A 27,246-nucleotide genomic window follows, 5' to 3' on the forward strand; every position below is an offset into this window, starting at 1 on the left:
CTCAACCCATGTAGAAAATATACACAGCGCCCCCCTCCCCTTTCGCCATTCCAAAACGCAGACCACAGAATGGCTAATTAAATTATTAAATGAATCGAATCCATTAATGCTGAGTGACCCCCCCCATCCCCATCCCCACCAGCACCACCCCTTCCCCAGACCACAGCAAGAGAGCTACGAGAAACCAAGCAACATCTACTGACATTTCGTGAGAACTTGAGATGCTCCCCCCTTCGGTGGGATGACCAAACAGGAAACGGTTTTGTACAATGCAGAGAAAACGAAGACAAAAGGCACGTCGACTTTGGTCCCAACAGTTCTTCTACGTGCGAGGGCAACACTTCACGACCACGTCACAGTGAACAGCACGACACCCAGCTAGGAGCCGAGGTGCATTCAGATTCAGCTCGGAGAATCACACACACACACACACACAAGTCTGTTAGAGATCACTGAACACCTCGGAACCCTGCTTATTGGTAGGGTGTAAGATGGGGTGTAGCCTCATAACCAGCTGGAAGCCTGAGTCTCGTCTGTCGGACCCCCCTCAAGCCCCTGGGAACCTAAATCTGAGTTTTCTGTCTAATGAAGTTAATCAGGGCCTCCAGCGTAAAGTAAGCGTCGTACTGCTCTCCTCTCCAAAATGTCAAAATGGACTGTCCTAAAATTGGGTCAGGTTGATGTCAGCATACCCCTGACCAATCGCAAGGCTAACATGGCTCCACCCTCTCTTCGAGTCTGAGCAACCCGGAGAGCTAAAGCTAAAGCTCAAGCTGCGACGCCCAATGTACCGGCTGGGTGCCGTGCCAGGACAGACAGGAGGTCCTGATGCAGCACCATAGCCAGGGAGATCTGCTGCCTGCCGCCCACCCGTACCATGCCACATTGGCACTGCGCATAGCTAGACGCCGAAGCGGAGAAGCGTCGGGTGCTGGACGGGAGCGACAGTGCGGCATGTGGTGCAGTCGATCCCCCAGTCGCAGCCGGAGCTGTCTTTTGGAGTTCTTCGTAAGAAGACAGCACACGTCTTGACTGATCCACCAATTAAGAATTTTAAGAGCCTGTCATGCACTCTTTATTTAGGCCAGCTTCAGTATTATTTTTCATTTAATTGAACTGACTTACATTTAAATAATAAATAAATGTGTAACATCCATCAGTGGACAAATTCAGCAGATGTTAGCCTTAGATAATGACTGGAAAAAGAGATGATTGATTTGGCTGATTTCTGAAGCTGATATTAACTGATTTACTGCAGCTGAGCTGAATGTTTAGGTGGGTTAAGTTTCTAAATCTCCAAATATCTGAATTTTACTGCTTTTGTAAACCTGCCGAGATGAAAGTTATGTTTTCGTGCTGTTCCAGGTGAGTTTAGTCCCAATTTCTGAATGTTCTAAGTGTTTATCCATTGCTAAAAATACTGAATGTCACATCAGCGTCTCCCTGAATCTGAATGCACCTCGGTCGAACATACGCAACAGCAACAGTAAGCGTGTCCTCACTACTGCCAAGACACAGCAGTTCATGCTTAAAAATAAAGCTCCAAAAAATGAAATAAATAAAACAAACCCAAAATAAAAAGCGAGGAAGGTTTGGGAGTGTCCCACACAGTAGGTGTTATATTATACACTATGCTGCCCAGAACACATCCAGTGTGTGTATGCCTATGTGTGAGTGTGTGTATAAAGGGTCTCCAGCATTGAATTTTAAACTATTTGAAATGCCAGATCTAAAACAGAATCCACTACAGCCCTTCCAAAAACACATAAACAAACAGAGCACGTCCGGGCAGGTGGCCGTTTCATCGGATCGGGACACTCATCCGCAAGTGATGCATAACTAAAGTTTCGCACTCGGTTGAGGGAAAAAAAAAAAGGGAAAAAAGCATAAAAGGCTTTAAAATGCTCCGATAACGGACTCAAACAAACGTACCGCTTTTAAAATCCTACCGAACGACGAGTCAGAGTCAGAGGGGAAGAGTTTAACAAACACTTCCTACACAAAAGAACGTGCCTACACTTCTACCGCCTGGATAAGAGGATGCAAAACACAGTAGATGACGCTGTTCTGCGTACGTAAGGCACCTTATTGTTGTGGGGGAAAAAAAACAGCTGGCCCAACGCACGAATGACGGGGAGAAGATGAGCAGGTCTTACAGAAGGGAGAACGAGGAGACGGGAGGACACTACGCCTGTGTGTTAGTGATATGGTCTTCAGGAATGACTGACGCGACTGAATCTCACTCTATGCTCTGCAGTGGGTGGGGAGTGAAGGGTGCAGCTACAGAGCATGATCGGATGTTCTTGGGATGATCGGATGTTCAGATGGTGGATTTGGAGAAGGAAACTCTGAGGCGGTGGCCTCTGCCCATGTCGTAGTTGTGGAGGTCGATCAGGGCCTGGATGGCCTCCTCCACCGTGGACATCTGCAGCAGAGCCATCTTGCGGTCTCTGGAAAGGGAAAGGAAAAAAAACATGTTGACTGCTGTTAGCGCCCCTACTGAACAAAACACGGAACTACACCCTGATGCAGGGGGTCCTAAAATAGTGGCAGTTTGTGAAACCTGTTGCTGGGAGTCACAGTTCAATAATCCACATTGAGATTGAGAATCGATGTGCTATCCTGAGTCCTTCGCTATCCTGATAGACTGCGCTAGGGTAGGACTTCTCCATCCATCAACCTCCACTAATTCCTCAACATCATCAAGTCACCACAAAAAACGGGTTTATTCCAAAGTTTGTAAGAAAATATTGATATATCGAAGTATTGCAATATAATGTTCTGCAACTGATTAGAAATGATGAAAAACACAATTATCATCAATTTTTATGGAAATACATCTCATCGCAACCCTTGTATTGTGACGCTGTGTTATCTCCTGTATTATCACCAGGTTCTCCAAATATTTAATTTTAATATTTTACTTGACTAACAAATAGAGTCGCAAAAGAAAAATAATAGGAATAACATTTAAATTAAGAGTCGATGCAGAAGTCTTAAATCAGGCTAACGTCACCACTAGTTTCTTCAACAACATCAAGCCACTGCAACAAAATAAGTTTATTCTGGAGAGAAGCAGGGGTGTAAGAAAATACTGATTTGTTGAGGTATCCCAAAATAATATTACCAATCAATTTAAAATCGATTATTAATATTAATTAAATCGATTATTACTATTAATTAAAGCAATCCATTTAGAATAAATGTTTATGGCAATATATCTAATCGCACCCCCTGTATTGTGATGCTGTAACCTCTGTATTATCACCAGGTTCGTGCCAATACACAGTCCTAGAGGAAGCATAACAGAGTAACTCATAGCAATTGTAATCATATTTTACTAAAGTAACTAAACGTTAATTCCAAAAAAAGTGTCTGTTGGATCAACTGGAGGGGTCTGGAGGGGTCTCAAAAGAAAACTGATGCCTGTAATGTCACTGACTAAGCATCACATTAAAATAAGCCACGTTTAAATGAAGAGTCGATGTGCAGTAGTCTTACACCATCCAGACTAACTTCTCCACCCATCAACCGCCACTAGTTCCTCAGCGTTATCAAGTCACCAAAGACATTAGTTTCATTCTGGAGGGAGGTAGAGGTGTATCAATATTTATAATATTGATAAATTATTGAAAATATTTAATGGTTTGTGTCATTACACAGTCCTAGATGAAACATAACCTCATCAAAAAGTGTAAGTACTCAACTGTAATTATATTTGACTAAAGTAACTCAAGAACTAAACGTTAATCCAAGGTTCCCAAAACATTGTTGGTTGTTTGACTGATAAATCAGAAAAGAAAAATAACAGGAATACTATTTAAATTAGTCTTAATCTTATCGTAGTCAATCTCCACTAGTTTCTTCGACAACATCAAGCCACCAAAACAAAATAGGTTTATTCTGTAGGGAAGTTAGACATACTGATCTGTCCAGGTATCCCAATATAATATTTGCAATCCATTTAGAATCAACTTTTATGGCAATATATAAACATATGCACAACAAACATAACGGAGTAGAAGTATAAGTATTCAATTTTAATCATATATTACTTAATAACTAAACGTTAATCCAGGGTTCCCCAAATAATAGTGGGTTGTTACTTGTCTGATTGACAAATGGGGTCACAAAAGAAAAATAATAGGTATAACATTTAAATTTAGAGTTGATGCAGTAGCCTTAATCTTATCGTAGTCAATCTCCACTAGTAAAAGTATAAGTACTCAATTTGAATCATATTTTACTAAAGTAACTCAAAAACTAAACATTAATTGAGGTTTTCCCAACTGATTGAGAAATGGGGTCACAAAAGAAAAATAATAGGAGTATAATTGAAACAATCCACATTTAAATTAAGAGTCCATGTGCAGTAGTCTTCACCATCCTGACCCCCTGCACTAGTGCAGGATGTGCAGCAATAAAAATCAGGCTAACTTCTCCATCCATCAACCTTCACTAGCTCCTCAACATTATCAAGTCCCCATTAAAAGCAGTTTTATTCTAATATTTTACTGAAGAATAATACAAATTCATTACAGTAGTGAAGTACCATCCCTAAGAATACTTATAATGTGAACACTGGCGGTAAATTTCAACGTCATTAAGTTTTAACAGCAAAGGAATCATGAAAGAAGTTTAAGGTTCTTACTGAAAGAACTTGAAGGCTTTTACTGTGCCTCCAGAGTTGGAGAAGAGAAGTCTCAGGTCCTCCTCGGTCACATCCTCACTGCAAAACACACACAAGCATTCACATTTCTCCACACGGCAAGGCTAGAGAAGACGGCGGCACTCGCACTGACGGGCATGAAAAAAGAAAAGGGAAAAAAAAACCTTCCACGAATCCTCCTCCATCCACAGCGCTACATAATTAACCAAGTTCAGATTTTTAACCTGCGCCCCTGAGCTACAAAAGAGAAACTGGCAATTAATTTTCTAAAAAGGAAAAACCTTGGGAATCCAAAAGCAGATGGAGGCTGTAATTCATGCAATTCCTGAAGAGTTACGAACAAAGTGTCAATGCCAGGTCTGCCCAGTCATCTGCTACAAATGTCACAGCTAACAAAATATTCTCTCAACCTCCCCCCCCCTTTTTTAATTTTATCCATCACATTACTTGGCAGATTCCCTCCTGCAGTGTTTGTTTTCCATCAGCGCTCGTTCAGCTGCCCGCACTCACTGCTACTCACGGGATGTTGGAGAGATGGAGGGTGGCTGAAGGAGGGAAGATGTTCTGGAAGTTCTTGGAGCCGGGCTTCTTAAAGCGGTGCAGAGGAGAGTTGGCGAAGTCTTTAGTGAGGCCCTGGTCGTCGAGCCCTTCTCTGGGAAGCTGCACTGTCTGGTGCTTCGAAAGGGTGACGCGGATTATCTTCCCGTACATCTTCTGACCGTTCAGGTGGCTCATAGCTGGATAGAAACAAAAGGACATGGACAGTTACGGCCTTTCTACTTTTTTAGGGTCTCATAACAAGTGATAAAGCACTTATAGAAGACTGACTTCTAGAAGACTTGGTCAGAACAACTCCATAACATCAAGCAGGTCTTTTGTGGAGCTTTCCTGGTATGCAGTGGTCAGTACCTACCAAAAGTGCTCTGAAGAAGGACAACCAGTGAACCACAGACAGGGACATGGATGCCTAAAGGTCATAGATACGCCCACCTCACAACCTCTTGGTGCCAGATCCTGAAGAACGGCTTAAGAGGTCTTGTGGAGTCCATGCCTTGAATGCACAGACCTGATGTGGCAGCACAAGGGGGACCTACTCAAAATTAGGCAGGTGGTGCTAATGTTCTGATCCGTGTACATCATTTTTCCCTTGTGTCTACCTTTCCTGATGCATGGACCAATAGAAATTCTCCAAAATGACTTGGAATCAAATCTTGGATTTTTTTTCCCCCCTCGTTCTGTAAAGCTGACATTTTGGAAATGTGAGGTTTTGCTTGAAAGCAATGATATATCTTCCATTTGATCCATTTGCTTTCTGACATTCAGGAACAGGACAACATTTAATCGGCTTCCCCTAACGTCCACTCGAATGACTCTTAATAACGACAGACTGCAGGAATACCACTTCATATTACCCCAGGGAGAAGGCGGGGGGCTGCTAAACTGGGGGTCACATGTAAATGTGTTCATGGTAGTGATATCGTATGATAACCTGGTGGAATTTGGCCTTCGCCTTTAACACCGCTCTGGGTGTGTGTGTACTCACTGCCCCTAGTTCACTAGTGTGTGTGTTCACCACAGATGGGTTAAATGCGGAGGACACATTTCGCTGTACAGTGACAAATACGTGCGCTTTTACACCTTTACCACGGCCAAACCTGTGTATTATTATATAAAGTGACGTCAGGAGCTAATTACAATATTTTCCACAACTTTTAAGTACTTTTTTCAATTTGGCTATTTTTCAAGGACTATTCAGTACTGGACTCAAGCATTTTCATTTTCCATGACTTTCCAGGTTTTCCAGGACCCATACAAACCCTGAATCCTGAACCCATAACCCTGACATCAATAGCCCAATGCTCTAACCGCTGAGCCACCACTGCTTCTCTAAGACTTTATTATTTACACAATATATGTAACATAATACGGAATAAAACATACATTTAATATTTTCTAATAATATATCAAACTCTCTTTCAAAAGAGAGAATTTCCCAACCATCTTTCTATACAAATGCATTGAAATAAATGCCAAATTATTTGGCGTCTTTTTGAAAATTAAACCTACCAGTAACATGAAGAACTAATTGATTCCCAATACTGGGTCCACAGTTCAATTTTTTTACATTTAGAGAAATGAGCAATATCCAGCTGAGGTAAGTAGAGCTCAGCACAGGAGAAGTGTGGTGCACGGTGTTGGACCATGCTGGACTGGAGTACTGGTACCTGGTCCAACAGCGTAACTGCATTAGATATCATCAACAGAACGTCTTTCCTCATGGTGGAGAAGTGCGGTTGCATCTCCACAATACACGCAACTGTACGCCTGCACTCACAATACGACCATGTTCTGCATTCTGCTGCGATCAGAGAAGAGGAGCGCTTCGTCCGAGAGCCCTACCTAACTGCGCCTGGTTTCCATCTGCCATCTGGATGAGGGCGCTGTCCTTCTTATTGTAGAGGATCTTCACGCGCTGCACGTCCCCATACACACCTTCAGTTAAGCGAGAGGCAGATGGAGAGGGGAGGAAAGGAGGGAAGGAGGGAGGAGTGAACCATGAAGGACAAGTTAGTGCTTTAGAGGCTTTCGAGTCCGGACATGAAAACAAAACATTAAGATGAAGATGGTACAACCTTCCCAAAATAAATAAAGAAATCGGTAAATCAAAAGATCTACAGCAAAAAAAAAAGTCCAACAGTGTTTAAAATAGAGCAGAGAACATACTCTGATAGACCCTCCCAAAAATAAAGGAGCTCAGTGATTATGGCAAAGTTAAAAAACAAAAGCCTACATGCAAAATAATCAACCATGCATTACGATAAGCTGTATATGAGGAGAGACAGAGAGAGCAAAGATAGAGACACAGGCTTCAAATAGCCAAAAAGAAATAAATAAATAAGTAAAAATAAAAATTAATTAAAAATAAATTGTATAAAAATGTTAAATTTGGAACAAAAAGTAATTGGAAAATTAAGTGTTCTGAATATTATTTAACTAAAGCTAAAAATTTTAAAGGAAAATAATAATAATAATAATAATAATAATAATTAATATTAATAAAATCTAGAAATAAATTAAAATGACAAAGAATAAATTAAAATTAAATAAAAAGAGGTAGATTGCCAACGATAACATACCGAAGAGGGTAAAGAGACTTTGGGGCGTAACCATCTTTAGAAGGAGAGAAGAGCAAGCAGCGTAAGACAGGAAGAGAGAAGAGTCGAGGTAGAGCGGAGATGAACAGATCATCCATAACGGAGGGTGGTTTCCCGCAGGATGGTGAGGTGACCATGGAGCATGGGGTCAAGGCAGTTAATTGGGGCAAGTTGGTCCGAGGAGGAACATTTGTTTTTGTTTGTTTGGGGGTTTTTTTGTGTGCGTTCAGGCACAAAGCATGAACGGGTGTGGGGTATAAGGGAAGAGGGGATGGGATACAAGGGTAGGGGGTGAGATACAAGGGTAGGGGGTGGGATAAAAGGGTGGGAGAGGGGTAGAAAGCAACGTGGGATAAAACAAGGGGGAAAAAAAAAAGGAGTTGGGAAAGGGACAAAAAAAATAAAAATACAGGTCAGTACACAGGAAATGCAGGAGTTTGGTCAGAAATGGCAGGGCTCTCTTTTCTTTCCTTTTGTTTCTGCTCCCGAACATTGCTTTAATCGTGCCAAATGTAGTCCCCCGAGACCAAACGTGGGTAAGGCACATTTAAATAGACTTAATGCAGCACAGAAATGAAGTGGTGGGACAGAGGAGGGGGGGTGGGGGGTTAAGAGAAAGGACATAGGGGGGCATGCAGAGAGAATGGCTTTAGTAGCTGGAATTAGTAGCTGAAGCTCAGCAGAGTATGAAATGCAAGGCAGCGTGGATTAAAAGGGAATGCTAGCCTGTTGATTTGTCCTTTCCTTCCGGATATAAAAAAGGCCATGCAGGTCGTGGGCATGAAAACCACCTTGCAGAGTTATGGGCATCAACAGACAGCACGTCATGTTTAAAACCACAAAACCCACAAGTGTGTGTTTGGGGAAAGAAAACCATGATGGGGTAAAGAAATTACATGGACATTTTATAGATAGAGAAATAACAATAATAATCATAATAATAATCATAATAATAATAATAAATAATAATAATAATAATAAAGAGAGAAAAGTGAGAGATAAATGAGGCGGGGGTGGAGCTACCACATTTCATACCAACTCTGAATAGCTTAGAGAGAGGCAGTGGAACGTCAGGAAGAGGGAGAGAGAAGTTACAGCTTAGAGAGAAAAGACAGTTAGATATTACTTCAAGAGAGAGCAGCAGAGATAGATCAGATTGGTAGAGAGAGATATATATATAGAGAGAGAGAGAGAAAGAGAGAGAGTGATCAAAACTTGCACAGAATGCACAGAGAGAGACTGCAGAGAGACCCTCCATTTTGACGAGAAATTCATCAAGAAATGCTTTCAGTATATTTATGGGAGAACACAAACCACTGTGCAGAAATTAGCTCTACTAAACATCTACGTCAAAGGCATTTCCTGCTAAAATGACCGTCTAACTGCAAATATACTGAAATAACATTAAAACGTAAAACACGCTGAGGATGGTGCTGAGCCACAGGCCCAGGTGGAGTAATGGGACACGTAAACTGCTCACTGTTCATCACGTGACGAACACCACGTTAGTGTGTAGCCTCTTTTTCCATCTGTGCCAATCTGTTCTACGGTGTGCTTTGGAGTAACCAATCGGTCTGTGAGCAGTTACACTCAAGACTCACGAATGCAGTTAATGAGGACGCAGAAGAGCATTCCTGAAAAAACTGAGATGACTCTACCGTCTTTCAACATCAGACCGGTTCGGAAAGCATGATACTGATGTTATCCTATTAAAAAAAAGAGGGAGCTACTGCGAATATCACAATACTAATAAAACTACTAATCAAATGTTGATCAATTTCACAAAATGCATTTGATAAGGTGGAATAGACTAATAGCCATGGTTGGAACATTTACAAATATAGACAGTAAGCTGGGTCTAATGATGCTCAGAAACATTTATTGTTACATACTGTGATGATAAATATGTATAGATATTAGAGAGATCGTCATCTAAAAGGCAGACAAAAGTTTTTGGACACCTGCTTGTTCATTGTTCCTTCTGAAATCAACTGTATTATATTATATATTTTGTTGGAGTAACTTCTAATTTTACCCTATTTTCTACCCAATTATGTGAACGCCCCCGATCACTAGCACATGTCCCCTCCGCTGCCTCATTTCACTAGGTAGCCAGCAACCGCTCTGAGGAAAGCACGGCTCCCTAGCTCTGATACAACGGCTAACAGACGCCTGTGCTGACCATCATCGCATTAGAGGTGATGTGGGGAGGAAGTGCCAGCAACCCACCCCTGCTCTGAGAGCAAGGCCGACTGTGCTCTCTCAGACTCAGGTTGCTGATGGCAAGCGGCATGACCCTGGATCCGAACCAGAGGTTAACTTCTTTATCGGGGTTTCGAATGCATCAAAAAATGAGCTATGAGGACTGAAAGCTTGAGAACTTTTCTGAAAAATATTTTATGGACTTGATTATTAATTAAATTAATAGTGAAATTTGTACATTCCTCACCGAAACTTCTTTAGACCTTTTCTTCTTTTAAATGAACCTTATTTAATTGGAAACCCTACAGAGCGCTGGTCACCAACCCTCCCCTCCAACGTTCCTGCAGAGTTAAGCTCCAACGTGCTGCAGCTGATCCAGCCAATCAAGAACCTTCAATAAAGTTCATTAGTCAGAGCTTGGGTGGAACTAGTCTCCACAGGATCCACAGATCTCCAAGATCAGCGCTGGTGAAAGCACATGTACGATGAAACTCCCCAAAATCTCCAGATCAGCCTGTTGTAACCCGTGATAACATCAGTATGATGCTTTAAATAAGAGATATGATGTTGAAAAATGGCAGGAGGTCCTCTGAACTGAGACAGAACCAAGAAATGAGCAGACGTACAGAGACAGATTCTGCTGGAGAACTGACTGAACACAATAAAGAAGACTGAGAACAGAGAGAGCAGGTAGAGGTGTGTGTGTGTGTGTGTGTGTGTGTGTGTGTGTGTGAGTGAATGTGTGAGTGTGTGTGGTGTGTGGGTATTGCACTGACCTCGTCGTTCAGATTGCTGGCCAGTAACACCCCGCCGCTACTGGAGTGTCCCGACAGTGCCACCCTGCCAGCCGCTGCCGCTGCTGCAGCCGCCGCACTGAGAGGACTAATAGCACCTACAGCGAGAGAGAGAGAGAGCGAGAGAGAGTAAAGGAGAGAGAGAGAGAGAGCGAGAGAGAGTAAAGGAGAGAGAGAGAGAGAGAGAGTAAAGGAGAGAGAGAGAGAGAGAGAGAGAGAGAGTAAAGGAGAGAGAGAGAGAGAGAGAGAGAGAGAGAGAGAGAGAGAGAGAGAGAGAGAGAGAGAGAGAGAGAATAAAGAAAAATTAAGACATCAAATTAAAGGGACAAAAAAAGAAAAACGAAAGAGACATTGACAGAAAGAGAGAGAAAGAGACATTGAGAGGAGAGAGAGAGAGAGAGAGAGAGGTAGAAGAGATGGAGACAAAGAGAGACAAAAAGAGATAAAGAGCTCAGCGTCAATCAAACTGTCTAACACTCTTCTAAACCTGCAGCCTTGTCACTCCTCTCAGCCTTCAGTCCAGCTGCGGCCATGCTGCCACCCAGCGCTGCTAACACACACACACACACCCCCAATACAGACACACACACACACACACACACACACACACACACACACACACACACACACTCCGCCCTTCAGTCAAAACCACATCCAATGTACACTTTATAGAAAGCATTACACACATCACTGCTGGCTTAGTTTCACACAGACTGGCAGTCAGGATGGAGCCCGACCATTGAAGTGAATGGCTGTTTACCACCCCCCCCCCCTTCCCCAATATTTATTACATATTCATTAGCATCAGTGTAAAGAAAACCCTGAATAAAATAAAGTTAATAAAGTGCTGATACTGATTCGCTAAATATAAAAATGGATAAAAATTTGCTTCTGAGGACTTTAATGGTCTAACACCACTTCATAGAGACCACTGTGAATACACTGTGCAATACAGGCATTACTAACAGATTAATGTACATATATAAGTGCTAGGAGTACTGGTGAGGTGCGTACCGGGTGCTACAGCCTCAAGGGTTATTACTTATTTACTTAAACTGTTCAATATTTGTCTTTTACTTCATGGGTTTCTGATGTTTATTACTTCCATTTAGTGAACTAGTCATGTTCGGATCTGATCAGGCACATTTGAACTGATTGGGAATCGGCTATTTTAAAGTCCTTTCCAGTTCAGATCCTTTGTTTTGTGTTTTAATAAGCTAATAAAGTGGGTTAAATGGTTTGTAGTGTGAGAACTGTAATATCTGCCATCACTATACATGATGTGGGTGTAATATATGTGTGTGTGTGTGTGTGGTCTATTTTCTGCTGTTTACAATAATTATACTATAATTAACATGAGGACCTGTTTGATCTTGGATTTTGGTGATCGGCTCACTTGTGGATTTCACTTGTCCGCATGAAAAGCCAGGTGTAATTACCCCAAGACGCACTGTGATCGGACTACAATCAGATCACTTAAACCACTGAAAGGTGATCAGAGGCGAATCTTCGTCAGGCAAGCGGACATACGTCTGTTATGAAAAAAATTCAATGTAAATACCTCTTTTCCCGAGCTTGTGTTTATTTCCCGGCAGACGAGAGTAGTAGTACTACAGAGCTCGCTCCCTTGTGGTTTAAACAGTCTGTTACGGGAACGTGTCTACAGTCTGCCACAACGAGGAGAACTCAAACACAGCAACTCCAGCAACTTGCTTATAAGTTATACTTAAATATAATAAGATAAAAATGTTCAATTAATTAATGGTGATGCTGATTTGAGGGCATATGTCCCAGTGCTAATATCACACACAAATGTGTACCTTCATTTTTGGAGTTTATAATGTTGACTATTTACAATCTGTAGATCATAGGACCAATAGGATTGCTTCAAAATGACTTGAAATACTGAGTTATACTGACCTTCACTGGAATTGCTATTTAGGAAAAAAAACATTAGATTGTATTCCAAGATATTTTGGAGCATTTCTATTGGTCCGTTCATTATGAATTGTTTGACACAATGTAAAGCAAAACTACCAAATTCCTACTAAATCAAAAAGTTTGTGCACAACAGTGAAGAAATATAAATAAATCAGAGCAGAATGAAAGTTAATATAATATATAATAATAAAATTGGCTTTCCCATTTTATGTAGTACCACTGTGCGGCTGAATTATCATTAGTCTATAAAGCAAATTACTGAGGTCTCTGTATTTATTACATCTCTACCACCATTAAATAATATCAATATTATCAGAACTTTCTCTAATTGGACAGGACATAAACAAACGGACCACTGTGGGCCTGTCCGGCAGCTGCACTGCTTTATCAGGACGGAGCTTTACGGGACAGATTGATTGTCCAGTCTGTGTGAAAGGCAGTGTCCAATTACAAACACAGGTCAATCCTTCACATCCAGGCCACAATGCAGAATGGTAGGGCTTATTGCTGTGCCTTCTGATTAGCGCTCTGCAGAAAAGAGCAACAATGAGAACCCAACAAGTCAAGACAAATGGATGGAGCTGTTTCAGTAGGGAAAGCCCCGCCAATTCTGACAGCAGTAGCAAGAGAGCCTCTTTCCTCCGAGAGAAGGAAAGAACACAACAGGGTTAAGAAAAGAATGAGAGAAAGAGAGAGAGAGAAACAGTAGGTAACAGAAGCATAGGTACCTAGAGAAGATGGATATGCTCCAGCACTAGAGTAGGAAGTTACCATTCCGGATGGAGAACCTAGGAGAACGTGTAGAGTAAAAGTCGTACGCGATCAGACAGGAACCGAGGGCCAGGGACTCTACTGAAGTCTATTATGCTGTAGGTTATTTAGGGATGCACCGAGACATGTATCGACACAGGAACTTCAGCAGGGATGAAAAGCATGAACACCACGTTATCCTGAACAACAGCCTATCAGCTTTTACGCCACCACTGTGTCTCTCTTTTTTTTTTTTTACATAAAGAACTAAAAATAGGTCAGACCTGAGACCACACAGTACCCAGAGAGAGCCACTATGGGCCACCAGGACTACTACTATATAACTACTATTATGTAAACTGTGGCATAAATACAATGCAACGTCAGACTGCCCAGAGCAAGGGTGGGCAATTCAAGTTCTGGACGGCCAGATCCCTGCCTAGTCTTGTGCTTTTTCTGCTCATGCACATCGGACTCAACTCACCTGTTAATTACCAGGTTTAATGGGTCTCTTAAGAGAGGGAGTAACACTCAGTAAACTGTGCTGGACTCTGGCCCTGCTGCCCACACCTGGTCTAGAGTAACACTGGCCACAATCTTAGCTAGGTATGATAAACACGCCAACATTATCTGGCAAATTAAAGTCAGTTATTTATTTATTTATTTATTTATTTATTTATTTCTCATCTGTGTTGTGCAAATCTAGATGTGGCGTATCAGTACTAGGGATGTGCATTTTGACTACTTTTGCTAATCCAGTTAAGGTATTATTCTTATTATTATTACCCCTATAAGGTATTAAGTAGAGGTATTATTCGCACAGACAAAAAAAAAAAAAAACCAGAAAAAAAGCTATTACAGTATATTTACATACATATTGCTTATATTATACAGTTGAATTAGATACATTAATAAATTATATATAAATAAATATATAATAAATAAATTATTATATATTCTTATCTAGGATATTTATATAAAATATGTATATAGAGAACAATATATACTTAAAAAAATAATATATTTATATAGAGAAGCAAAAATATATACTTAGAGAACATGGGAAAAAATAAAAGTGGAAAAGTTCTTCCACATAGAACATTATAGAGATAAAGTACATACTATTTTATACTGAATATTTGTAAAGAAAACTTATTCATATAGAGAACAACTAATATACTTTTCATATTGAATATGTTCTATAAGAAACATTATAACTCATAAAATATGTAGAAAATTTTTTTTTACATAGTATAATTTCTACAGAATAATCATATTTATATAGGGAAAATATGTCTTAGAGATTTAGTAGCACAGGAATATCAACCTGCAGTGTAATATATTTAAAATCATACAATACAATTCAAAAATAGCTGCTATCCCTAATCAGGTCGACATCAGCTTACAGTGCTGGAAGGAATACTGGAGAGGGGAAAAGCATGAATGAGATCTGATCCAGTAATACATCTATTCTTAAACAGCTCTGAGAGTGTGATGTAGTTAGCTGTGTGTTCCTGCTTCGGGGCTGGACAGTGTCTGAGTAGACTGAAAATGATAGTCTACTTTTAGATGCTTGTATTGGGTGAAGAGCTTCAATAAATTAAAAACAGCTCAATTAAAAACTCAGTCATTTCTAAAGAAAGAAAGAAAATAGCACATCAGTGTTGGCGAATGGTCAGGATTTCAATACTGGTATTAGAAGGGAAAGGTGGTACTGTACCTCTCTGAGGGCTTCTACAGGCTCACACTATGGTCTATTACTATTATTACAGCTGAACGCAAAGAACTGCTGTGAAACATTTTATACTGAATCTTCTCAGCGTTCGGATTGATCCATTGGTCTAATCTGAGTTTTATGTTAGGTTAAGTTCAAATACCTTTGTGTGTGTATAAATAATGACCCAGCCTCACAGTTTAGATCAGACGAGCTGCTGATTAATCGGTTCAGTAAAATCCTTTATTTTCAGTATCAGTTTCTGTAATCAGACTTTCTGGTCTGACTGATTTAGTTTAGTCAAGACTTTTCTTAAAATGATGTTTTATAGTGTTTAATATCTCAAAATCCAGTCTGACTCTCCTCCCTGACCAATCAGCTCCCAGCTCCCATCACAACACTGCAGTCTAATCACTTCCTGTGTGTGTGTGTGTGTAGTGGTACACTCTCTGGACTGGTATCTGTGGATGTTGTTGGTCTACTGGTGTGTAATAATTGGTTTATAGTGGGTGAATGTGCTGTGTGTGAGTGTGATTGGGGTTTCTATTGTGTATTAGCATTAGCGTTAGCCTCTACTCGGTTCTGAATGGGCTCTTCAGTGCTGGTTTAAGAACAGAGAAAGGCGAGTGAGCGGTTCTCCGGTTCTCCCGTCTGTTTCAGTGAAGGTTCTGATACTATGGTCTGTTTTCAGGTTCCACTGTAAAATAGCTCCACAATCTCAACTCCTTTATTTACCTTCTGAGAACGTCCGCCCTGCTGCTGCAGCCGACTGGGCTATAATGACCGTTAATGGCGCTTTGAGGACAATAGACGGCACTTTAAAAACAAAGGCTCTGAACTGGACTGGGATTAAAATAGCCAATACCCGATTCATTAATACATATGCATAGATTCCTGACTCGGGACATCCCCAGATATTAATAATGCACGACCGGAGTAAAATAAATGATACTGGGCAGATAAAATAAGAACAGTACAGTTCTCCTTCTGCATCAAGCCACGAAACAAATGGTCACATTTAATTAAATTTGCCTTGCGTGACACTGCAGCCCTGTAATGTGGCGACGCAGAAATAGTATACTGTGCAGCCCTAGTTCCAAGTTCCTGGTGAAGCGTATTAGGCATGGCTAGGTAAGAGCTCCTTGCCCTGGTGCTTATCATCTGCATGGGCTTCAAAAACAGACAGGACAAAAGGCTGATTGTGTGTAATAGCAGTACGGACTCATTTAAGGTCTGTCAGAAAGTAAAGTAGTAAAATGTGTACAACTCTTTATAGCTTTGTTTTAGTATAATCGTTGAGAAGACCTTCATGCTGTTGAATGTACTGTTTAAATTTTAAAACACATAACAGGTCCCAGCTGGCACAAATACGCACAGCTGAAATGAGTATCCTGTACTTATGCAATTTTCATTTGCTCTGGCAGAGTCTACGGCTTTTTTGCAATTGTTTATCGCCGAACTCAGACTGAACATAGCTTAACTGAGGCTGATTCTTGTGCCCTCGCTGTCGGGCTGACACTTGCAGAAGGCCTCAGCTGAGACGCTTTGTTGCTGTACCAAACGTTCGACATTTCGTATTTGTGCAGCGTTGTTTTGGTCCACTGTTGTGGAGAGGGCCTCCAAGAGCCTCAACTATTTCTTCCCAGAGCTTCTCAACTTTCTCTGGATATTGGCACAGCAGGACTCATGGATGTGCTGCCAACTTCATTCCACCGTATGGCAAACTTATATTAGGCAGTCGGACAAATCAAGCCTGTTTGTTTACCAAACCCCTCATAAGCCCCAGATGAAGCCTCAATCCCTTCAATAAGGAAAATATGACTGAACAGCACACATCAGTTATGATCTTCTCTAACTGAAGAGATCAATAACAAACATGGCCAAGGTAAAGGGAGGTATTGACTGTGCTAACAAAACTATGTAATATCCATGCTATTATTAGTACAAGGGCTTTTTAATATAAACAACACGCAAGATAACTGATGAAAACATTGGTGTATTGACAATCTTATTCAAAAACTAATAAAAACTAACGTGCCACCCTGGCTTGGGGTGTAATGGTATGTGTACTGGTACCAAACCGTTGCGGTATGGGGGTCACAGTTCATATACCCGGGACGACTATTAAGAATCATTAAGGAGCCTCCTTTCCGCACTCTGTCATCATGTCGTCCATATTTGAGTTTCCTCTTCGGTCTTAGTGGTCATGTTTTGCTTGAACTATTGGCTACTATGCACCCAGGGGTTTCAGTGGTATTGCTTAATCTGTCCGTACCTGTAAACTTTTAGAAAACGTGCACAAATACAGGCGAAATGAACATATGTGTATTTAACACTGAGAATTAAATGGGCCTTAATATTAAATATTATTTTTTAGGCTGATTTTAGCTCTCTAGTCATTTACTGCTCAACATCCATGCCACAAAAGTTATTATATATTAAACCTGTGCATTTTAATTGATTTAAACTTGTGTAATACTGTTGTAATACTATAGTATGAATAGTGTGTATAATGTGTATATAATGTGTGTGCATATGTATAAGATAATGTGTATATATTCAGTATTTCTATTTTGTAAATATCTGTGTTTTTCCACAGTGACAATACATTTTTCATATATTTTGGATAGAAACAAATTATAATAATATTAAAATATTTTGCTTTTAAATAGAAGTTATACAATGAGAGATTTTAGTGAATGCAAAACCACGCACCACAAATATTAAGACCCTTGTTTCACTCACTACTACACTCAGTACTACACGTATGCAAGCAGAAATGTATAAAAGGAAATATATAAAGTAAACGGTATAAAGATTTAGAGATTAGCGCAAATATTGATTAATAAGGAATTTTACCAATAACTTTTGATTGAGGAGTATAAATCAATAGGAATCTTTCAAACTAAAACGCTACAAAAGTAGTGTTCACTTTCCTCATAATTCTTTTTAACAATGTTAAATTATTACTAATACGCAGTTGGATTTTATATCTACTATTAGTACCAGTCATGAATCGGTGCATCCCTATTGTTTTTACAGCAAATCAACAGATACAAGAAAGGAAAACGTACTACGAGCTACAAGTGAACGCTTTCCTGCTATGTTTTGAGAACCCAGTCGTTTCAAAGCACCTCCTGAAGAATGATTATGTACCTGCAAGTCTACAATTTCTTTAAACTTTAACTAACAGGGTTTGTTTTCCTACATTATCTTCTCAATACCCCCTAAAAGCCCTCGCCTACAGATGCATATGGAATGTAAAAGAAGAATACACAGAGAGACAGAATTAGGTAATGTGTATCACTGATCACTGATACACATTAGGGGTGTAAAATGCATCATGATGCATTGGTCTGAAGGTGATGATTCAAATGCATTGTTTTGAAACGTTATATCTGATGTTAAAAATGCATCATATGCAGTAATGCACAAAGATTTCAGGCACCTGTGAAATGTAGAAATTAAAGCAGCTTATCTGGGCAGTAAGTTTTTATCTGCTCAGTAAACCACTGATATTAGAATAAACACTAATAATAACACTCCTACAGAAAGTGGTGGAGGTTCTCCATCACTGTGTTCATCATTAGAACATCTCCAAAGTTCTCCTCTCTCATGGAGTCTAGTATTATTTAGAGTTCTCCTCAGATCAACACCTGGTTTGGTGGTAAATCAGGGCTTAATGATGGTAAATCAGGTGAGCTGCTGCTGCTGATGGAGTTGAACACATCCTCCACGCTGTGCTGGCTGGACTGGGGGGCGTCCAGGAGAACCATGGAGGAACCGAGCTCTGTTCTTCAGACCAGCTCACCGAAGATCTCACTACTTTCTTCAGAATGAGAAGATCTTGTTTCTCCTTTATACTGTATTTATGCTCACCTGCATCTGTTCAGGTGAGATCTGGAGCTTCTACAGTACAAATAAGTAATATGCTTAGGTGCCTAAAACGTTTGTACAGAACTGTATATCTGATTACAGTCACTTCCTTTCTCTAGCTCAAAAAAAAAGTTTTGAGCTGATTCTGAAAATATAAAAATATTTGGTTTGTTGTTTTTAGAGTTCATTACTCCTCTACTGCGTAAACACGTCTTCTAGTCACATTTGTGCACCGAGTGTGTTTTAAAATGATCAATTTGTTGTGAGGTCAGATGTCAAATGCACTTCAAAACTCAGTGAAAGTGTAATCTTTACCGAGCAGGGAGGTGGAGTCTTTGCTGAGAGCAGCTGCCATTGTCGGATCGACAGGAGGCTGGCCGTCCCCTGCAGGAAGCTCCGGCCTGGTGTAGTCTCGACTCTTATCATTGTTGTACTTCACGTTCAGGTTGACCAGCTTGGAGAAGTCGATGCGCAGGGTGCAGCAAGAATTATAGATGTTCTGTCCATCCAAAGACTTTAGAGAGTGATAAAAGATGTGAGACTTTTATTAAACTACATCACATTTACAACTCCATTTACTCTATTACTTGACTGTAAAGCTCCATAAATGTTCAGACAACCCAAGCAGTGATTGTCAGACTGCAACACACTACCAAATGAATTTCCCAAATTCCATCGCAGTATTAAAAGTGCACTAAACAACTTAAATGTTTAGCTACCGCATATGGACAAAAGTATTTGGACACACCTCCACTTTACAGGTCCCACAGGTGTCTAAAATCAAGCATATCATCCACCCATGCAGTCTGCCTTTCTCACACACATCAGTGAAAGAACAGGAGGATCTAAACAGCTCACTGAACTCCAGCGTGGTTCTGTATGTAATAGGAGACACCGCTGCACCAACAACAACAATAAGTCAGCTGGTGAAATTTAGACCTTCCCTCCTAGATCTTAGACCTCCATCAGCTGTGAGTGGTGTTATTACTGAACAGTGGAAGAGTTTAGGAGGAACAGCTCACAGGGAGCAGCTCAGTGAACCACCGAGTGTCTGTCAGACCACGTAAAGTTACAGAGCGGGGTCAGGGCCGAGTGCAGAAAAGCCTCCAACTGACTCAATAACTGCAGCAGAGCTCCAGACCTGCTGCTGCTGGTAGAGCTTAGAGCAAAGGAGGACCAGCTCCATATTAATAATGCCTATGAGCTTAGAATGGGACGTCTTAAAAACTCCTGTAGGTGGAATGTGTAGGTGTCCCAATACTTTTGTCCACAGTGCATGCTACAGTCTAGAGTGCTTTTGATCATCTGAAAATGATGTGATGACATACTGAAGTTAAGAGTCATGTATGCTGTGAGTAAAGTGCACTAAATATAATTGCACTGCTTGGCAAAGAGGAAATGTATGGTTCTAATGTTTAGGCTCTCTTAAATATCAGCAATATCTTAAATAACACCAATAAAACTGAAAATATACACATGTAATACTGTGTATCGATTAGGCCCGGGCAATATGACAATATTTTGTCATATCGTGATAAATCTCGCTGTCATGGTTCACAATGCGCTTTTATGAGTATATCATGGATATCGTCAGTGCTTAAAGAACACTGATTATATGTCTATATATCTATTACACTATATAATTTATTGCAATGAGTGTAATCAGTGTTATTTAATTCAAAGTGAGGCATATTTTGAGTAAAAATCCCGGTACTCAGTATTTGCATTGCAGTATTTTTGCTATATGGCTTTAAATATTGTAATAGGTTATAAATATAAGTTAATTATTTAACAGTAAATAAATCAGTCCCTTTTATAAGCAAAAAGAGGGGTGTTAGTGCTTTCACTGCATCCCTTCAAATCAAACAGGTGCCTTTTTATATACATGATCATACACCTCCCAACCACGGCAGTAGGTAAGGCTCTCAATAATTCAGTGAAGAATTAAATTCCCTTCAATAGACTCCAGAGGTCTGCCCCACTCACCAGTTTGGCCTGCTGGGCATTTACTGGATCACTGAACTGCAGCAGCGCCTGGAACTGATTGTTTTTAGTGAATGTGATAATCTTCATAACAGTGCCAAACTTGGAGAAGATCTAAAAGGGGGAGAGAAGAAGATTGGTTTACGCATCTTAAGAAAAAGAGCTTTTATTCTCAATGTAATTAAACTACTAACTTTAAGAAAATGTGAAATTCTCAGAGTCCCTTATGGTTTAAGTGGTTCATTTTTAAGGCGTGTTACAGTGCAGAGCAGTATAGAGCAGTGACCTGCTGCAGGACATCCAGGGTGACGGGGTAGAACATGTTGTCGATGATGATACGCAGGACGGGGCTGGGTGCAGGCGTTAGAACGCTGTCGCCTGCCGTGTCCGAGCTCGGAGAGCCGCCTTCCTGGACGGCAGAAACTGCCTGCAGCACAGCCTGAGCACGCTGGCCAGTGGAGGAGAAAGGACATAGGTTAGAAACTAAATCAGGACCTCCCTGTTTCCACATCAGTGCTGTACAGTTTTCTCTACATCATCTGGCTTTTTGTCATGAACTGATCGAACAGCCTCTCAGTCGGTTTAATCAACACATTCTGAATGTCAGAAATATCCGCCAGCCGTTTTCACACGTGATCCCTGAGCCTAGCACTTTCGTGAACCCCCACTGCTACCATTATAACACAAGCCTATATTGTTGATGTTTTTTTATTCTGCACTGAGCGTAGAATGTGAGCTTAGCTTTATTAACTATTAATTGGGGATACTATAATAACTAAGTAGCACAGCCCGATCAATAAAGCAATTTACCAATAATATTGGCTGATGACAACAATCCAAGGCCATCATCATGGTTAAAATGACAAAATCATGAAACAGAATCCTTGACAAAAGTAATGGGACACCTGCTCATCTACTGTTTCTTCCTAAATCAAGGGTATTAAAAAGAGTGGATCCTGCTTTTGTTGGAGTAACTGGAGTCTCTAGTGTCTAGGGAAGAAGGCTTTCTACTAGACTTTGGAGCAGCATTGCTGTGAGGATTTGATTGCATTTAGTGACAAGAGCGTTAGTAAGGTCAGGATACTGGATGATGATCAAAGCCCACCTAATCATCCCCAAGTCATCCCGAAATCATTCCAGAGAACACAGTTCTTCCACTGCTCCACATCTAAATGCTGGGGGGCTTTACACCCCTCTAGCATACGCCTGGCATTAGGCAGCATGGTTCCAATAGGGTCATGATGTTGATCTGCTCCAGAGAGTCCTATTCTATTGGCAGTAGTTCTTCTCTACAGGGACTAGACAAGCTGTGTCAGCAATGGGTGCAACTTAAAGCAGCTGAATGCATTTATTACTTATTCATTAGAAGGGGTGTCCACAAATATTTGGACATATAGTGTATGTAAAGGGGATCTGCAGTAAATCAAATGACGCTTTAGGTGCCAGGATTTGTCTGAGGCAGATCTGTACCTGCACACTACTACTCTAAATATAGTGAGAGCCCACACGCTGAAACGACAACGGCTATGCCTGCTAACCTGATTGAGAGCGCTGTCAGTCTTGAGCTCTTTGTGGTTGGAGTACTGGATGAATACGGGGACGTTCCGCACTTGAGGTGTTACTGCCGTGTAATAGTTCACCATAGTAACTGCTGCTTCTTCTGTTCCCAGCTCCAGGAACGCCTGCAGGCCAGGGGGTGATAAACATTGATAGTGAACAAAAACTGCACTTAGCCTGAACCAAATAACTGAAGTTTCAGAAAAGCAAACCCCCAAAAATGCCTTGAATATTTTTAACTCTGTGCTCTGGGTGAAACATCTGCATTACAAGAGATACTCCGAATGAATTCCTCTCTCCCGTACCTGATTCTTGCCCTTCAGCATCAGGATATTGGTGACTTTCCCAAAGGGCAAGCCCAGGGCGATGACTTCTGTCTCAGAAACTTCGTTTGGAAGTTTGCGAATGTGAATGACTCTGGAAGGGGGGCTGTCCATGCTGTCCTCCACCCTCAGTTTTTTGCTGTCACTTCCATTAGCTGCAGAAATCACCACATTTCCAGGTGTTATTATTATGCATTCATAATAACCTGACTTTTGTATCATCACGCAAAAAAAAAAAAAAGCCTCGACCTGAAGGAGCCGCGGTCCTGCACATTTTAGTACCGCCCTCCTCTAACACACTACCTTCAACTGAGGAAGGGCTTGTTAATTAGCTGATTAGTGTATCACGTGTGCTGAGAGCAGAATAAACACTAAAATGTGCAGGGTAGGGGGTCTTTTGGGACCACTGAACCCACAGTTTTTTCCAATCATAGTGACTTTTCCCGACTCTAAAGCATTTCCTGCATTTTGATTTCAGTGATTATCGATAATATCAAGCTTCACGTCCTCTTCCTTGTACCACCTATCAAGGGGAAGTGCTCAGCTAGCTCTGAGACCCTCTCTGACAGACATAATACTGAGTCAGTAGTGTCTAAATCTAGTGTGAAATCAGCTGGCCATTTGTCATTTGAGTGCTGTGTCTTCAACATGGTTGTCGGTTCTATAAAAGCTGCTGTTCTATTAACCTCTTTGCTCCAGGTGCTCTGATCCCAACTTTCTAAGCTGGGATACGTGAAGAGAAGAACTTTGTCGTACTGTACAAGTGTACAAATATACTACTAATAAAAAATCATTATCATTATTACTATTAATATTATTATAATTATTCTTATTTTTTATTCTTAGAGCAAAACACTGTATAAAACGTCACTGCCACTGAAAATAAGCCACTATATCAAATCTACATTAATTATGCTACAAACAATCGCTACTTAAAACATCCTAAACAGCGAGTTCTCCACACACTGTTCTCCTCACCGGTCACTGAAGAGTTTGGACTGCTGTAAAGACTGCCGGACAACAGTTCATCTGAACTTCTCTAAGAGGAAAGATAGAGGGGAAAGGAAAAAAGACGGTCAAACCAGAACAGAATGGATTATAACCATACATGTTATTGAATAAACAGAATTATTACATTTGTCTATATATGTACATACATATATTAGAGCTGGGCAATATGACGATATTGTATCATATTGTGATGAATTTTGTTATCGTGATACATAACAGGCTTTTCTAAGCACGTGGAGGAGACTGTTAGTGCGTAATAAACACTGATCAGCTGCAGGTTTCATTACTAACAGTGTAATTAGACTGGGTTAATTAAATGAAGAGCAGCAGATGTTGAATAATAATCACTGTGTTCAGTACAGGAGAGGATCTGAAAGGTAGCTACTGATGTTTTTAGTCTGTGATTAGATGTATTGTGATAAATATTGTGCAAAATGTCTTTAAATATTGTGATGTAACATTTTTACCAAATCACCCAGCCCTAATATAATATAATATATAGCAATTGATCTGTGTATATATATATATATTTTAGGTACAACATTACAACAACAACACTAACAAAGAGACAACTTTGTCTTTATACATGTACGAACTGTAGTTTAGCATCTAACCAGAAGTGCCATAAGCAACAAGTGCAGAATGTACGTACAATAGATACAGTAGATACATGTAAATATATAATATATTAGAGGTATTGTAAACATAATATACAGATAAAACAGGGAAAAAATAGACATTATATATATATATATATATATATATATAAATTTTATATATATATATATATATACATATATATATATAGTACTATAAACATGATACAGATGGAATAGAAGGTACTATATGCATAATATATAAGGTACACACACACACACATATATATATATATATATATGTGTGTGTGTACCTTATACACATACATACAGCCCTTCTATTCCAACTGTATATCATGTTTATAGTACCATATATATATATATATGTGTGTATATATGTATATATATATATATATATATATATATATATATATATACATACATATATATATATATATACATATATACACACATATATATATATATGGTACTATAAACATGATATACAGTTGGAATAGAAGGTACTATATGCATAATATATAAAGTACATTATATATATATATATATATATATATATATATATATACACACCCCTTTTATTCCAACTGTATATCATGTTTATAGTACCATATATATGTGTGTGTATATATATATATATATATATATATATATATATATATATAATGTACCTTATATATTATGCATATAGTACCTTCTATTCCAACTGTATATCATGTTTATAGTACTATATATATATATATCAGACAGTGCTTTCTCTTTCATCTGTATATTGAGTGTATAGTATAATATGTACATTAAACAAGTGCACCTATTATACATAACAATTAGTATGTCACTCATTTACTGCACGTCCTGCTATTACCGTTACCATATTTTATCTTAATAAAGACATAAGCAGTTTGTTGTATGATGATGATGATGGTGATGATGGTGATGATGATGATGATGATGATGATGATGGTGCTGTAATGTGTGATGATTCTCCCTCTGGCATTAGATACTGAAGTCAGCTAATGAAGGTAGATCTGTAGATCTTAACTTACCTTTACACCAACTGCAACATCACTAGCAATGCTGAGGAGAAGCAGAGAGGAGAACATGAGGATCTGGGAGGTTTTAGGAGCAGTCAGCTGATGGGACGAGGGGCTTTGTTCGTTCAGGGCTGATGTCTGCCTGTTTCCTTGCCCTGTTTTTCTATTAAAGCGTGTTAACTTTCACTAACTTCCCCACAAACTACCTTATTCACTGTTTCTGTGAAGCTCACGTGCACGTGTTGTTATTAATGCATGTTTTTATTAATCCCAGCTGCATCGGTCTGTTAGCAGGTCAGCACCAGCTAGCTACAGCTAGCATCCACGGCCCCCTTGGCAGCAGACAAAGGAAGCAAAGTTGCCTAAAAAGTCAATTTAATACGAAGCTAAAAAGGATAAAGAGTCTATTTATCAATGGTAGTGAAGTATTTCTTACTCACCCGTCCATTGCCGGGGGAAATTCGCCCTTTCCGCGTCTCTACGCTGTATTTTTGCTCGAATAGCGGATCGGCACACGGACGACGCGCAGCTCAACAACTAACGGCAGCAGCAAAATGGAGCCGATGCTGTTCGGGGGGCGAGGGGGTTGCCGGAGTTAGCCGAGCCTCTCCGATTCCGGCCGATGTTTGATGCTAGCTATGTGAGGGGGTTGCCGGAGTTAGCCGAGCCACTCCGATTCCGGCCGATGTTTGATGCTAGCTATGTGAGGGGGTTGCCGGAGTTGGCCGAGCCACTCCGATTCCGGCCGATGTTTGATGCTAGCTATGTGAGGGGGTTGCCGGAGTTAGCCGAGCCTCTCCGATTCCGGCCGATGTTTGATGCTAGCTATGTGAGGGGGTTGCCGGAGTTGGCCGAGCCACTCCGATTCCGGCCGATGTTTGACGATTTTTGACGATCCACGCTCGCTGGACAATGGCGATGCGTTCCGGTTGTCTCCGATTGGTTCCGATTGTTTCCGATTCACCCAAATTCACCCAGATTCGCTTTGCGTTGTTTTAACGAAAGGATTTAGGGTGTAGGATCCCTGTAGAAATTACGGGAAATATTATTAATAATATTTAGAGAATCATTGCCTATTTAAAAAACTGCTTAGTCAATTCAAAGGTAATTTAGTATATTATAATGAGGAAACTGTTTATTAAATTGAGATAATTAATTAAATTGAAAGGTGGATTTATTCCATTGATTTTTATGATTTAAATACTTTAAAATAATTTGTATTAATTTAAAACGAAAAATGATCTGCAATAATGAGCTCTGTAGTGATTTGCTGGTTTACAGCAAGTATGGCCATAACGGTGTTGTTAGCATTGTAACCATAACGTCGTAATTACATTTTATTGTAATTATTATTAATTATTACTACTGTGCTGATATCATTTGAGCCAGATAGCCAGGCTAGCGTACTGGCCTCAGCATCTGGAATGTTGCTAGGCTAGCCTAGGTTAGCTTTTAGCCTAGCATGGATACCAGATCGCCTACCGTAAAATGCAAGTGGTGTATGTCAGCTTTTTAGGGGTTTAAATATTAAGTCAGTCTTGTAATGTAACAGTGTGGAGTCTTGAAACCGGCTGGTTATACAGCTGTTGTGGTTTAGCTATGTGTCCAAATGTTTGTGGACAC

The 27,246-nt window shown here is 40.1% G+C and overlaps 1 protein-coding gene across 2 annotated transcripts; it reads right to left on the reverse strand.

Moving 5' to 3' along the window:
- Window positions 1-1,051: 1,051 nt before the first annotated feature.
- Window positions 1,052-26,159, reverse strand: ptbp2b (polypyrimidine tract binding protein 2b). 2 transcript variants are annotated; one of them, XM_072691450.1, is made up of 15 exons: window positions 26,064-26,159; window positions 25,636-25,666; window positions 23,943-24,003; window positions 22,947-23,119; window positions 22,623-22,766; window positions 21,371-21,532; window positions 21,088-21,198; window positions 19,417-19,615; window positions 13,490-13,549; window positions 10,803-10,918; window positions 7,807-7,840; window positions 7,070-7,162; window positions 5,190-5,406; window positions 4,652-4,729; window positions 1,052-2,450 (listed from the first exon to the last, which is right to left on the reverse strand). In XM_072691450.1, exons 1-15 carry the CDS (start codon window positions 26,069-26,071, stop codon window positions 2,321-2,323), a joined length of 1,617 nt encoding a protein of 538 aa, XP_072547551.1. In that variant the 5' UTR covers window positions 26,072-26,159; the 3' UTR covers window positions 1,052-2,320. The 2 variants fall into 2 exon arrangements, with proteins under 2 accessions (XP_072547551.1, XP_072547552.1); XM_072691451.1 differs by lacking the exon at window positions 13,490-13,549.
- Between the last annotated feature and the right edge of the window lie 1,087 nt (window positions 26,160-27,246).

This window comes from Salminus brasiliensis, chromosome 11 (genome assembly GCF_030463535.1).
Source record: "Salminus brasiliensis chromosome 11, fSalBra1.hap2, whole genome shotgun sequence".
Classification (NCBI taxonomy): domain Eukaryota; kingdom Metazoa; phylum Chordata; class Actinopteri; order Characiformes; family Bryconidae; genus Salminus; species Salminus brasiliensis.